Below are 15,389 nucleotides of genomic sequence, written 5' to 3'. Positions count from 1 at the left end.
CTCCTTTCTTGTAACTTGAAGTCATTGATTCGAGTCCTACCCACCAGAGAAAGAGAGAAGAAGCTTGTTCTTTCTTCCATGTGACAACTCTTGAGATATTTGAAGATGGCTATCATATCTCCTCTCAGTCTCCTCTTTTCCAGGCTGAACATACCCAACTCCCTCAACTGTTCCTCATAAGGCTTGGTTTCCAGACCCTTGATCATTGGTTGCCCTAGTCGCTTGTCACTCAAAGGTCTCCAAGCGACTGGGAGAAAAATATGCAGTATTTAATACCGTAGGGGGAAAGCGGAGGGGGTGGAATTCTATAATATGTTAATGTTTCATATAACATCCATGGGGGGCAAACCAAGCTGTATAAATAATAGCGAACAACATTAACAATACTCAAATGATAAAGAAAGCAATACTCTGACCCACTAATTTAGCAAATAAACAAAACCTCCGCTCCCCCCTAGTCCATAAAACATGCCCAACGCAGTTAAATCTGCAATAGAAAGCACAAAATAAGCAACAGAACCATATAAAAATTAACTAAGATCCATAAAAAGTAAAAATACAAGGCAGTTTGAAACATAATTTATATTAAATGTGCAGATTGCAACACAGAGCACCAGAGAAATATGGTTCAAAAAGGTTTGCCTCTCCACCCCACCAAGTACCATGCTGCCTGATATTGGGAGGGTGCTATTTGAGTCACTGTTACCTACCAATCCTATTTACAGGTGTCATGGCGTTTCAGCTGAAACTTCAGTGTTTTTCAGTTTCTCACTAAGAATGTTCTTTTAATGGGTGTTTGGGGACATGGAAGCACTTGCAAACGGAGCTTAGCTCCAGCCACTTCCCCCAATGACACATGTAGTTATTAAAACTTAATACCTACCTACATGAGGGATGCGGGTGGCGCTGTGGGTTAAACCACAGAGCCTAGGACTTGCCGATCAGAAGGTCGGTGGTTCAAATCCCCATGACGGGGTGAGCTCCCATTGCTCGGTCCCTGCTCCTGCCAACCTAGCAGTTCGAAAGCACGTCAAAGTGCAAGTAGATAAATAGGTACCGCTCCACTGGGAAGGTAAACGGAGTTTCCATGCGCTGCGCTGCTTTGCCAGAAGCGGCTTCATCATGCTGGCCACCTGACCCGGAAGCTGTACACCGGCTCCCTCGACCAGTAAAGCGAGATGAGCGCTGCAACTCCAGAGTCGGCCATGACTGGACCTAATGGTCAGGGGTCCCTTTACCTTTACCTTACCTACCTACATGCTAATAAACTTAAACATGGAGGAGGGGGCTATCGAGGTGCTACTAGCCATGATGGCTATGCTCAGCCTCCACAGCAACACCAGTTGCTGGAAATCACAGGAGGGGAGAATGCAAGAGTTCAAATCCTGCTCTTGGGTTTCTTACAGGCATCTGTCTGGCCACTGTGAAAATAGGAGGCTAGACTAGATGGACCATTGACCATGGATCACCAGTAGGCTCTTCTTAGGTTCTTAATATTCACTTATTTTTGCTGTCACTGTACAAAACAAGTTTTAAAAGAAAATGAAACCAGCTGCTATGGTAATCTCTCTTCCCCCTACTTTTCTGACATGCATCCCAAAACTGTAGGCCTTCTCCTTTCATGAATTACCGCTCCCAAATCATGAGAAGCTGAAACCCAGCCTCCCTTTATTGCCCACGTTTAGCTTTTCTGCAGCTACTTTTCGGAGCTTGAGATCTCGTCGCACTATTCAGTTGCTGTACTGTGCTTCTTTATTGCAGGGCTGGCTGTTATTCACCTAGCCGTGATGGCAAATAGCGTGTCTTGTCTCCGGCTGCTCATAGCTGCTGGTGCTGATGTCAACGCCCAAGAACAGAAATCTGGCAGAACTGCCTTGCACCTGGCTGTCGAACAAGGAAATATATCCTTGGCAGGTTGCCTTCTGCTTGAGGTGAGCTTCGTGGGGGCCAGAACCACTTTGTTTTCCTAGCCAATTTTCCTTGCTTCCTAGGTCAATGTTGGCAACGTGCAGCCCACAGGTCATGCATGGGAATAATGTCACAGAAGCATTTTCTGTCATCCCAAATGTTCACTGATGACTGCTCTCCCACCCCTGCACATTGAGCAATAAAAAAAACCAATGAGATAACTCTGCTTTTTCGAATGAGATGAATGTAGTATAAATGCATAATTATTTTTAATTCAACAAAAAGTCTCTCTGACTTGTCTTTAAGCTCAAGGTTTGTAGACACAACCCACTGAAAGTTTTCCTTCCTCTGATCTTGGATACTTGCAGTGAAATCCTACATATAGCTACTCAGAAGTCCCATTGAGTTCATCGGTACTTACTCCCTGGTAACTGGGAATAGGATTGCAGCTTTAAATGGATTTGACTGATGCATTCTAAAGCTATTATTAAGAGCCTGTGGCAGGGCTAAGAAGCCGAACCTTTAGAATACAATAAAGTTCTACAATCTAAAAATTGAGTTTTAGATTCTGTGGTGACCTTTCATTTGTTTACTTATTTTGTTAGCAGTTACTGACATTCACTTTCATCTAGTAACACATGGAGAGCAATGTATATTCTGATGGGCCTGGGTATTTTGCAAATGAATATCAATTTATATTTATACTGGCCTTTTACCAGTTAAAAACAGTAAAACCTGCATAAATGTGTGGTCATATTTCACCAATAATTTAGTGTTGCATTAGATCTGGAATGGGTGTGTGCATATGTATTTTTTTTTATTTATTTATTTTGCAAAGCATTCATTTTTGCAGCTTACCATCCAAGGTATTTTTTTTTTACCATTCTGTTAAATATTTTTCTCCACATTATTTATCTTTCCTGCTCAATGTACATTTGTTTAAATAAATGTGAGTAAACACTTAACTCAGTATTTAATTATCAGAGTTCATCCAATGCTCTTTTTGTTCACTTATTCGTTTACAAATGGCTTCATTTCGACTCTAAATTCAGCACTCTTACGTATCATTCTCACACAAGTCCAGATACAAAAGTAAATGTTCATCCCAGGTCATGAGGCCTTGGAAGCTCTTTCTTTGAAGCTGGCCCAAAATTGTGTAGAGGCATCAAAGTATGGTCCCAGTGTGCATGTAAGTAGCTAAACCAGCATTTATTTATTTCTCTTTTTTTAAAGGGTGATGCATTTGTCGACAGCACTACATATGATGGAACGACTCCACTTCACATAGCAGCTGGAAGGGGGTCTACAAAAATGACAGCTCTTCTCAAAGCAGCAGGTAAGAAAATAAACTCTTCCTGATGCTTTAGTGCTGTGAAATAATTTTTCCCCACACTCTCCTTGATTATTGCCTTTTTTTCTTAATTTCCCAGCAGTATTCGCAAGTTACATTCAGTGAGTGTACTGTCTTTGTAAACAAATAGTAAAGCTATACAGTTGCTGACATGCAGTGTAGAGTTTGTGTGCCTGTGTGCACAGTGGTTGAACTATACAAATGACCGAGTCACACTGTTTCACACAAACTTGCGCAGACAACATGTTCTTGTGTTCAGTGTACTATTAGGTACTGTGGTCTAAACCACCGAGCCTCTTGGGCTTGCCAGTCAGAAGGTCGGAGGTTCGATTCCCCGCGATGGGATGAGCTCCTGTTGCTCTGTCCCAGCTCCCGCCAACCTAGCAGTTTGAAAGCACGCCAGTGCAAGTAGATAAATAGGGAAGGTAAACGGCATTTCCGTGCACTCTGGCACTTGTCATGGTGTCCCGTTGTGCCAGAACCAGTTTAGTCATGCTGGCCACATGACCCGGAAAGCTGTCTGTGGACAAACGCCAGCTCCCTCAGCCTGAAATCGAGATGGGCACCGCAACCCCAGTTGCCTTTGACTGCACTTAACCATCCAGAGGTCCTTTACCTTTAATAATAATAATAATAATAATAATAATAATAATAATAACTTCTATACTGCCTTCATCCAAAGATTACAGGGCAGTTTACAATACTGTATGCACAATGCATACAATAACAACAGACAAAAGCAATACTCCCCCCAACACAATTTATAAGACCATAGATTAATTAGCCAAAGGCCTGGGAGAAGAGGCATGTTTTTGCCTGGTGCCTAAATATATGTGACAAAGGTGCCAGGTGAGTGTCACTGGGGAGAGCTGTCCACAGGTGGGGAGCCACCGCAGAAAAAGCCCATTCTCGTGTTGCCACCCTCTGGACTTCTCGTATAATGTGTGAGGAAGACTCCTGTCCCCTATGCTGCTTTTCCATCACCAGTGTTGAAAGTAAGATTTAATGACTAGCTTTTGCATGTGGAATGTGGTGGGAGTTGCCTCAGGTAGCAAAATGACCCCAACCAAATCAGTAATTTTCCCTTCCCTCCCAGAAGTTGGACTGCAAACCGTTTTGTTCTCTGAGCAACTCCAAGCCATTGCACTGTAGCAAAGAGGCATCTCATCACCACAAGCATAATACAATATTAATAACTGGTGCATTTGAATGGATTTAGAAACTGTCATGAAGCACTTGAGCTCCCCCTTCTGGAAAAAACATTTGTAGCAGCATTGAATAAGTTGCAGGAAAAGGCCCTAAGACATTGTTCTAATCGTGTAACACTAAATTCTTAAAGAATGAGAAGTTTTTAAATAAGAGAGGGAAACGGTGAAGAAGAAAAATAAGAATCCTAAACAAAGCAAAGACTTCTGTCCAAAAGCATGCATCTTTTTGATAGGCGTGAACCATGCAAAACGAACAAAAATATTCATTTTTTACCCAGTCTAGCATTTTAAATCTATCGTTCCTGGATAAAAGTAAAGTAGGCTTTATATATGGCAACCTTTGGTAAGCTACAGATCTTTCCCATTCTGCATATAGAAGCCAAACAGAGTGGGAGTAGAGTCTTACTTCAACATTGGTGATGCTTAGGCAGGTCAGATTAGGGGGCCTAGGGCAGGCAGTGTGGGGGCAGAGAGGATCAGGATGAACAACCAGAGGTTGCTAATGCCACCCACCATCCCACATCAAGCCGCCCAAGGCGGTTGCCTTATAATGTTAGGGCTGGCCCTACACACCGGAATTCCTTTTGCGTATTTACTTGACTGAATATTAGAGCAGAAGGGTTTACTGATGCGAAGGTGTTACGCTCTTTCACCGTGGTGCTTTGCTTCATCTCGCAGGCGCAGATCCCCACATTGAGAACTTTGAACCATTGTTTGAACAAGATGATGTGAAAGACAAAGATGGTGAAGATGAAGGGGTCATACCTGGAACAACACCTCTGGACATGGCAACTAGCTGGGAGGCAAGTGGTTAGGATGAAGGCCTCTCAACAGCCAGTACATCTTTCATTTAAGGCCTGTTTGAGAATATGGACCAGGCCCTTTTTTCCAATCTGTGTACGGGAATGTGGGGAGTGGGAAGAACTAGTCTTTAGTATTAAAAACTACGAGAATACCCATATATATATATTGCAGTTTGGGGTGACAAAGATGCAGAGGTTGACTTAGTTGCAGCTGCAACTTATTTACATTTAAAAAATAATTCTCTTTTCTTTAACGTATGGCTGCGCAGAAGCAGAAGGGCTTTTTTGTGACAGTACTCACCTGTACAGAGTACTGGCACCTCTTTACTTTAAAAATGGAAGCAGTCACTTCCATTTTTTTCTTTGCAGTTATGCTGGAGGAGGCGGGGAACGTGTGGGGGTCCAAGGCTCACCTTCCTCCAGCACTAAAATACAGATATGCTATCAGCTGACCACTGAAGACTATAAATGCCAGACTTGAAACTTAAATGTACAGGATGCAGCTGGATGCTTTCGCTTTGCGTTTGCACTAATTAGCTAACTGTTCTTCCTAACAGGTGTATGATATCTTGAATGGTAAACCCTCCACATCAAAAGTAGCTTCCGAAGATCTATTGACACAAGGTAAGTGTGTGTATAAGCAGGGCAGGGGGACGGGACTGGCTGAGATTTCTTTCTTCTCCAGCTTAGCTTGATTGCTCAGTATTATTTTGCAGCAGGTTTGCTGTAGGACACTTATTGTTCTTTGCTAAAAGCACACTTGAGATCTGAATTGTACAGTCTGACCTAGGAGGCAGCACTTCTTGCCTTCAGCAATCTCAAGGTTTCTTAAAAAACACTATCTATTCTCCCTGGAAACCTCTCTCAGAACAGCCATGTGATGCCACCTTTCTCTCATCCATCAAATCCTTATAAAAACCCTTTCCTGTGCAGCCTTTCTCTTAGGCTGCAATTCTAAACGCACTTACCTGGGAGTAAGCTTTGTTGACCTCTTCAGGACATGTACAGTATTTCACACTTCACCTCCTAGATTTTATTTCCCAGCTGAAACAAAGACTTACCCAAGCATCCTGACTTAAATTACCCCTAATCCATACTCTGTTTTGAAGGAAGCCTGATACACATACACACACTCTATTACCCATGAAGCTTGGTTCCCCCTCCCCAACTCCTTGTCAGAATTTTAGTCAGTAAGCTCTTCAGGTCAGAGATGTTTCTCTTTTGCTATCACTCTGTAAAGTTCCATATTTGATAGTGGATGTGCAATGCTTAACCGATAATCAGAGTAATCCATTTTAATAGACTAAAAAAGGTGATTCAATTAATTAGGCAGTGTTTTCAAAAACATTTATTAATAATACAAATACATATTTAAGAAGTGCATGTCATCTAAAAACAAAGCATTGTTTCTGTTTCAGGACTAATTTTGACCCACTTGAAAACTTTTATAATCTACAGTTGCTCAAGTCATTGCAATTCTATGCATGTTTACTTTAGAAGTAACTCATGCCAAGTGGGTTTAGGATTGCAACCTAACATTTCTTTTGTCATGTGATAGTCCTAGTTATATTGATGAAAGCATCTTTTTATAGCTCCTTTCCTGGTGAAAAAATGGTTTCATTTCAGCAGCTAAGAGATTTTGCACATCCAAACTCAGCTCCTTAGCTTTTGTCCCATCCAGTCCCTGGCAAGAGAAAGAGCTGCTTGGCAGCAACCTGGGCAAATTAATTTACTCCCCATATCTAGGCCAGGTAGTGGACAAAGGGCACTAGGATCACTGTGAACAAATGATGAATTTTAACACACCTTGAAACTTTAAAAAAGCATTGTCCTATTGATGTGTTATACTTGTGCTGTCTCTTAAAAATGATGGGCTATGATCAGCATTTAGTTCATGGGTAGGCAAACTAAGGCCCAGGGGGGCTGAGTCCGGTCCGATCACCTTCTAAATCCGGCCTGCGGACAGTCTGGGAATCACCATGTTTTTACATGAGTAGAATGTGTCCTTTTGTTTAAAATGCATCTCTGGGTTATTTGTGGGGCATAGGAATTCATTTTTTTCCTTCAAAATATAGTCCAGCCCCCCACAAGGTCTGAGGGACAGTGTACCGGCCCCCTCCTGAAAAGGTTTGCTGACCCCTGGTTTAGTTGAAACAGACCAGCATGCCTGGAAGGAATAAGGAGGCTCACATCCAGCACTGAAATTTGCACTGGAGACTTTGGGATGGTCAAGTTCATGCTCAGTTCTGGCTGTAGTCAACAGTGTGTTTTTACACACTGCTGTATTTAAAGCGAGCATTTGCTTCCGCTTGAGAAGCAAGGGTTAAAGTATAGCTAGTGGCGAGTAAATTCACATTCGGTTTTATTTTTTACCTTCTTCCAGGAAACATGAAAGAGCTGAAGGAGGATGTCAAGTTACAGCTTTACAAGTTACTTGAAGTGCCTGATCTGAACAAAAACTGGTCCATGCTGGCGCAGAAGCTTGGCCTAGGGATACTTAACAATGCCTTCCGGTTGAGCCCCTCTCCATCAAAAACCCTGCTTGATAATTATGAGGTAACTCGAATAACGTGCCTAATGGGCCAGCCCAATGGCCCATTTAGCCTTGCATCCTGTCTTTAATGTCTATAAGCACCTGCCTAGTAAGATCCCTCAATAATTCCTTTTCACAACGACCCTGAGGGTGCCTGTGCCTATGACAATGTTTCTATTGATTATAGAACAGGAGACAGCCTATCATTTGCACATGGCGAGTTAGTCACTCCAGTTCTGTGCACTTATCAGTGTGCATATTGGGCTTGGACTGGGGAATTTAGGACCTTTAGGCCCTGTTGATCATTTCCAACCATATGATGTTAAGAATACCCCTTTACGGAAGGATGTATGAAGCATCCAACCCCTTTTTAGGCTGCTGCAATATTTAGAAACTCACTGTAAGGTGAGAGATTCCCTCAGTGTTAATCTCAGAAAAAGTTTGTGTAGTCATGCCATGCACATGGCAAGACGCAATCATATAGGTCTTTCATTTGTAAATTAAACAATGCTCTCCAACTATTACATATTTTATTCTGCCATGTGGCTGCATGTTTATAAGAATTCTAGGGATAGCTCATGTTTGTTTCTGGGCCCAATTGAAGAGGTTCACGTTAAAGAGTTTACTACAGGCTCCCTTGGGTCAGACTGGCAGAAAAAAGCCCCATGTTAGTTCCAGCACCCTCAGAAGCTGCGGGGTGGCAGCCCCTAAAGCTAGGCTGTGGAATGTTACTGGCACCATCATTGTAGTTTTGTCACATGCTAATGATTCACCTTGACTTTGACACCTGAAATGTATCTGTTTTAGGACCCACCCTATTCTTTTGATGGTGAATTGTTTTAACTGATTTTAATATCTTTTTACATTGTTGTAACCTACCCCATGACCTTATTATTACCACCTGCCTAATAATAATAATAATAATAATAATAATAATAATAATAATATACTCGCCTTCAGTCAATAAGTGTTGATATTTCTGTTCTTTGAAGGAAAACCAAAGCCAATTGTCAAGTTACCTACCGTGAAGTTTTTTGTAGATCTGCACTTGCAGAGAAAGCTAATGATCCTCTTTTAATTAGGTGGAAAGCCTGCCTCAGTTTGTTTACCTTTATTTTAATATCTATGCAGGTTTCTGGTGGCACTGTAAGGGAGCTGGTTGATGCCTTGATAGAAATGGATTGTACAGAGGCTGCAGAAATAATTCACAACTCATTATCCATCTCATCGAGCCAGTCCAGCAAAGAGCAGGCAAAGGATGCAAGACCTCCATTATGCGAATCGCCTTCCCCTCCCATGATAGCACAAACAGGTAAACTGCTCTATGCCAATCAATGTTCCTGCAATAAAACAAACATTTTGCAGCTCCACCCCACCCCCGTGGCAGAGATGGTAATAAGGACAGAACAATGAGGTGTCTAGATTGTTTGATTTAAATGTGACAAACCTAGATTCATATCCTTTCGCAGCTGCAGAACCCACTGGGTGAGGTTAGGAATTCCCTAACTCTTGGTAGGGTTCTTCTTAGCCTAAAACATTGCTGTGAAGTTCCTGGAGAAAAGGGCAAGACACACATATCCATTCAACTGCAGAACTAGTCAGCTCCTGAGTTGATGCGTCTCAAAGAGTATTCAGACTAGGTGTCCTTGACAAATTCCCATAAATTTCAGTGCAAAGTTACTTGATGCACACTTCCAGACTAACGTTGTCGATCAGAACATATATTTATCCCTTTATGTTTCACACTACTCTGAGCCCACAACTGTATTGCAAAATTTAAAGAAACCTACCAAAATGTGTTTTAAAAACTGTTGGTTTGGAATAAAACACATTTTGAATTGTATACATGGAGATCAAATACATATTTGAATAGATATTTTGTAATAACGTATGTATTTAAATATTAATGGGATGTAGAAGAGAATTAGGAATGAAAACATGCAGGACTGACATGGATGAGGAATGGATTGATCTATCTTTATTTCAGTCCTCCGCATTTAAAGCTTTTGGAAGGGAAGTGCCATGAATTAAGACTGAATTTAAAATAGTGCTGGAACCTTAGAAAACACAGGTCACCTTCCCAATGTTCTAGCAGCTGGTGCAGTCTTGGCATTTAGTAACATGGTAGGAAAAACAAGCTTAGCACAAGGGCTTAGCAAAAGGACAACCCAAGGCTTCAGGACATGTGAAGCTGCCTTATCATATAATACCGCTTGGCCATCTATCCCAGCATTTTCTGGATTGTCCATGTTCTTAGGCAGAAATCCTTCCTAGCTTTGCCAACAAAGCTCTTTTAATTAGAAGTACCAAGGATTCAGCCAGATACCTTGAGTGTGCAAAACATGTTGCCTGGAAACACTAATATTCGTAAAGCTCCTGCCCTGGACTCCTTCTGCAGCTGCTAGTAAATTTTGTTTTATTTTCACCATTGTCTGGGGAACAAAGAGGCCTTTCCATTGCTCTTTTGATTTATTTGCTGAACTGCATATATATTGCATTGTATTAGCATTTTCTTAAAACCCTATGAATTACGCAACATGTTCCTTTTCCCCTCTGCCAGGTGATCTCAAATTCCAGGATGCTGAAAGTATTTGTGACAGCGGTGTAGAGATTTCCCTCCGCAAACTCAGCTTCACATATTCAGAGTCTTTCACCAGCAAGTCACCAGTAACACTTAAGAAACTAACCACAGGCTATGGCCAGGACAACTTGCCACAAGGCAAAATTGAAGCCACTTAGAGGTGTGGAATGGTTTTGTAAAGTTTCCTGCAGAGGGAGGAAGTTGCTAACAATTCAAAGTGCACTGGAAGAAAAAGCTCTTTAAAATGTACATCGACAGGACTGTTCAAGAAACGGGAATCTGGTCCCGGTAAAGTGGGAAGCTCAGGACCAGCAGCATGAAGATGCAGTGGCCTTCTTTCTTCCTAAGATCTTCACCTATAGAAGAAATGGACTACCAACATGATGTATGGTAAAAGTTACAAGAGAGACATTGGCTATGGAGCGCGGAACAGGGTCGTAAGCAGTGATCAGGATAGATACTTAAGTCAAAAGAATATAATGTATATTTCAGTAAGTATATTTAAATTTTCATCTGGTGTCTATAAAAATCATCCAAGCTTCAGACTGTTTTCCCCATACTGTTTTACCAGCTTTCTGCTGTAAATATTCTTGTTTAGATGAAATTACTCAAGGAAAATAATGTGCTTTTTAAATGCTTGGTTTTTTTTATTTTACTTTTATAATAAAAGACAAAATTCACATTTTCTATATTTTTGTGCTGAAGCACACATGGAAAGCAGCTAAGGTCCTGGAGGCAAACTGCTCCCATTAGCTTGATGACAAAGCACTCATAACTTAAATCAGAAGGTGAATCAATAGGGTGAGGCACTTTTCCATTATGAGATCACCTGAGTAAGGCCTAAGGTCCTGCTAAAGAAATTCAGTAACTTCTCTCAAGGGCGGCTTAACTCCTTAAGAGGTAAAGAAGGTGAGAACACAGAAGGCCACTGTATGTGTCCATAGAAACCCCCCCTTAAACTCTCTTGAACTATAGGAAGAAACTATTTGCACCTTTTTCCACTTGTGTGTCAGATAGCTGTGAGCTGGACACTAAACAGGCAAGGGTGCTGAAAAAACATACTGGAAGTGGGAAAGACAGGTGAACCAAGATCAACAGGCCCTTGTGGCAACTTTAACATTGACATTATGACATAAGCATTCATGGACTAGGGCCCACTTCATCGAAAGAATAGAGTGTGATCCTCGGTCAACCATTATGTGGGTTTGAAGGGGGATGTACAGTCGTACCTTAGTTGACGAACGCCATGTGACTCAAACGTTTTGGCTCCCGAGCACTGCAAACCCAGAAGTGAGTGTTCTGGTTTGCGAACGTTCTTTGGAACCCGAACATCCAATGCGGTTTCCATCAGATGGACTTCCGGAACGGATTCCGTTCGTCAACCAAGATACGACTGTAGAAGTTGATTGGCAATGGTACAGCCTGTGACAAGATTCAGAGCTTACATGTATAAAAATGACCACCCTTCACAGCCACAGATGATAAAGAGAACCAACTGTTAGGTCTTTTTAAGATGACACAATACTTAGCTGTCACTCTGTTGCAGCAAAAACCACCAGCAGCCCTCTGAACACAGTGTGGACCAGTGAAAGAAGGAATCCTTAGCTGAGAAGTGCCACAGTTCAAGCCAACCAAAAAAATAACAGCCAGTGATTTTAAAGACCTCCTTCCAATGAGTAGCTGCTGACTGAGAATATGCAGTGGTAAAGGAAAAAATACTCTGCTTATGCCTGCAGCCACTCCTATTATCTTTTTTCCTCCCATCTTTAGCAGCATATCAGGCCTACTTTGCAAGTGGTTCCTGGACTTTTGCACCTAGCACCTATAAGTGAGATCTGTGTGCAGCCTCTCCACCTTGCAACTTTAAGCATGCCTTCGGGCACGGCTCTAACTATCTGGGTAGTGAGACCCTTTGGGAAGTCCCACATTGACTAGCCCCAATAACTAAGACTTCCATTACCACCCATTTTCCCTATTATCTGAGACGTGCATCAGTTTGGCTCCTTAGTCTAATACTGGTGCACCACATCCTTCCATCTTAAATAAAAAGCCCTGATGCCAGAATACAGAGGAAAGTAAATGAGGGCACTAAAGAATCATTCTATGCACTTCATTTCACTGTTTTCATTAAGCTCTCTTAGCATACGTGGTCACCTTGTTCTGTAGCTGTGCTGATTTGCTCTGGGCTCCAGTCCGCTGAACAAAAGGGTCCCAAGTGTGGAAGATGCTGGCACAAGAGTGATGTTTAATGGTCCTACTTTGTGCCTCTCTTGCTGCGGCGTTTCATTCCCATTTCCATTCAGCTTCCTCTCCCTCCTTCAGGCCTTTCCTCAGGAAATGTCTGTCAATGATGTTAAGCTGAGCGACTTCTCCAGTTCTTTGGCGCTAGTGGTTTCCCAAGGGTAGAACAGTATGACTCTTCGTTTCTCAGTGAGAAGGAAACCATTGTCACTGAATCTTCCTGAGATGTTTCCAGCATCCAACCAAACATAAGGAGCGATGGCTGTGGCTTCCAGGATAATCTGAAACTGATCTCCTTCTTGGGAAACAGAAGCCTGAAGGGGAGGGGGCAAAGGATTATTATCTGTGCAGTTTGCCTAGTAGAAATTCCCTATTATAAACAATGTGCTTTAATAATTTATTCCTCCTCACAACAAGCTTGTCTGCAGAAAAGGAAATAATGGCATATGGAGCCGCTTGTTACTTGAAACCTGAATTATAAACATTATTTTTATACCGGTTTAATACTACGGCAAGGATCGCTAGTGTAACTCCAGATGTACAACTCCCATCAGTCCCAGCCGGTATGAACAATGGTCAGGGTTAATGGGAGTTGTAGTCTCCAAACACCTGGAGGGACCCTACATTGGTTACCACTGTACTATGGTTTCCTCTTCAGCAATTCCAGGAGATGGAGGAAATTACTCTTCCCCAGAACTGCGCCAGTTAAGTCTTGGTTTGCCAAGATGACACACCAGTGTGCCCACCATTACTTCTTATGGAACCCACAGAAGGTCTCAGGAAATACTGCCTCATAAATCCATACTGCAGAAGGACTGACTGCTCTTCTTGTTCACAGTTCCTATTTGCGCTGGCTCAGCCTGATTTTGCAGACATGCTGAAGACATGGAGCCTTGGCAGGACCTGCAGTCAGCATTAAGCAGGAATGCCATTTTATTTAGACATGAAGCACTTTCTGTGTTCCAAAGTAACTGCTCCATTTTAAGGCAAAAACACCAAGAAACGGCAATAAAAGTTCAATTCCATGACATCTATAAATGATGGGAATTAGACAGCTTTGCATATGGCATCTGAGGCTCCGTCCTTACCTTTTGTAAGGATCAGCACATAATGCTTCCATAAGAGTGAAATCACAGGTCCTTTGGTACTATGCACAGAGTTCAGTATCCTGACTTCACACACAGCTTCTGAGTATTACCCAGGACCAAGACATCTCACCACAGTTATTCTATACCCTCTGTGGTTCTATGAACTGCTACTTGTGTGCCAAGGAACGAATGTTATTACTTGAACAAAATAATTTTGTTGCTTACAAGAAGTTGTGGATTCTTTAATCCCACTGCATCCTTCAATGAGGACAGGAAGTGGTAATTGCTTGGGCTGGAGAGCTCCTCTTCACCCTCAAGGGAAAAGGTGACAACACAGCTTTGCCTGGTACAATTTCCACATTGTTTCAGAAGGTCACTGATGGGCTCCTTGTAGATGGGAACAGCTGCTCCTCCCTTGATGAGCACACCCTCTTTTGCCAAGGTACACACTGGCTCCGTCAAACCCCAATCATGCAGACTGACCTGCAAGGCAGGTTAGGAGTTAGAGTTCAAGACAATAAAGGCACATTATGAATGCTTCCTTGCCATTAATAAAACACAAATAACTCAACCTAGATTGAGCACACGTTTACATTTCTCTTATTAAAATTAATAGCCTTCAAAAGATCTTAACTTTGACAGGAGGATGCCTTTATTCAGGCAATAATCCTACAACATTAGCTTGCAATTCAAATATTTACACCTCACTTAAAAACTCAAAACGCAGCATTATTTCGTAGCTGGGAGTATTTCTTTAGAGCTAGTCTCCTTAAGGTTTTGCTTTGGGTTGAATAGAAGGGTTGGGGGAAAGCCCTCACCGCCCAACCCCAAAATTCTTTCCAGACCCAGCTTCAGAGACTGGGCAAAGTGGAACTTACTCTGAGTGTCAGCTCATAATCTGTGTGAAGATCTGAGATTCCATATATGTAGAGAACATCTTTATCTTCATATGCCACAGGCAATAAAGGAGCGAAAAAGCGCCGTGCAAAATAATGGAGCATCTTCCACTTGCCACCATATTCTGAGAAGGTTCCAAAGGAGAAAATATATTAACCATACCCTGAAATGACCTGCAGCTTACCTTACTATGCAAGCATTCAGATTAAGAGGCCTTTTTTTTTATTTTCTCGAGTCGGAGGAAGGCTGGTTCATAAATGACTTGCGGGGAATGAGTGGGTATCACTTACATATATTTATTTATCGCTTCACCCCTGGAGCTAACTCTTTCCCCTTATTAATATATGTGCTTGTATCAAAGCAGCCCATACACTAATTCCTGTTCACATGTTAAAAACCTTCTACTGTCTCTATTGCTGCTGTTCAAAATGGAAGCCATATCAGGCATGCAGTGGGGTTGTTGCAGGACGACCACAGTGAATGTGATGACGCATGCTACATAGGGCATATACAGATATGTATATGCACTCAACAAATGTGACATCTTATCTGAAAAGCAGGTGATGGGGCCACTGGAATTCAAGCAATTAATGTGCTGTATTTCAAGCAACTGCACTGCAGAGAAAGAGGTGGCTGAAACCACCAGATGCAGAGGAAATAGCAGACCGTCTGTTGTGCTTACATCCAGCTTCATTAATTGCTACCAGCTAAACTTTGTAACTAGAAATGCGGCCTTGATTTTCCTTCTCCCTCCCAGTTCCTTTTCCTTTTGTGTTGTG

General features: G+C 42.1%; 2 protein-coding genes across 5 annotated transcripts in view; one reads left to right on the top strand and one right to left on the bottom strand.

Annotated features, from left to right (window-relative positions):
* Window positions 1-11,066, top strand: part of NFKB1 (nuclear factor kappa B subunit 1) — a 55,431-nt gene extending 44,365 nt beyond the window's left edge. Inside the window, exons 17-23 of the mRNA XM_081020284.1 lie at window positions 1,762-1,931; window positions 3,142-3,244; window positions 5,146-5,270; window positions 5,828-5,894; window positions 7,654-7,826; window positions 8,935-9,115; window positions 10,364-11,066. Coding sequence (XP_080876410.1) covers window positions 1,762-1,931; window positions 3,142-3,244; window positions 5,146-5,270; window positions 5,828-5,894; window positions 7,654-7,826; window positions 8,935-9,115; window positions 10,364-10,542 — 998 coding nt within the window. The 3' untranslated portion in view covers window positions 10,543-11,066. The remainder of the gene's footprint in view (window positions 1-1,761; window positions 1,932-3,141; window positions 3,245-5,145; window positions 5,271-5,827; window positions 5,895-7,653; window positions 7,827-8,934; window positions 9,116-10,363) is intronic.
* A 669-nt stretch (window positions 11,067-11,735) lies between these two features.
* MANBA (mannosidase beta) overlaps window positions 11,736-15,389 on the bottom strand; it is a 65,099-nt gene continuing 61,445 nt past the window's right edge. For all 4 annotated transcript variants that reach the window (XM_081020289.1, XM_081020286.1, XM_081020288.1 and 1 more), the window contains 3 exons: window positions 14,592-14,734; window positions 13,939-14,196; window positions 11,736-12,939 (listed from right to left, as the gene is read on the bottom strand). In XM_081020289.1, the coding sequence (XP_080876415.1) occupies window positions 12,715-12,939; window positions 13,939-14,196; window positions 14,592-14,734 (626 nt within the window). In that variant the 3' untranslated portion in view covers window positions 11,736-12,714. The remainder of the gene's footprint in view (window positions 12,940-13,938; window positions 14,197-14,591; window positions 14,735-15,389) is intronic.

The sequence above is a fragment of the Podarcis pityusensis genome (genome assembly GCF_964106645.2).
Source record: "Podarcis pityusensis genome assembly, chromosome: 9".
In the NCBI taxonomy this organism is placed as follows: Eukaryota; Metazoa; Chordata; class Lepidosauria; order Squamata; family Lacertidae; genus Podarcis; species Podarcis pityusensis.
Note: the sequence above shows the minus strand (reverse complement) of the source record. Positions and strands in the feature narration are given on the sequence as shown.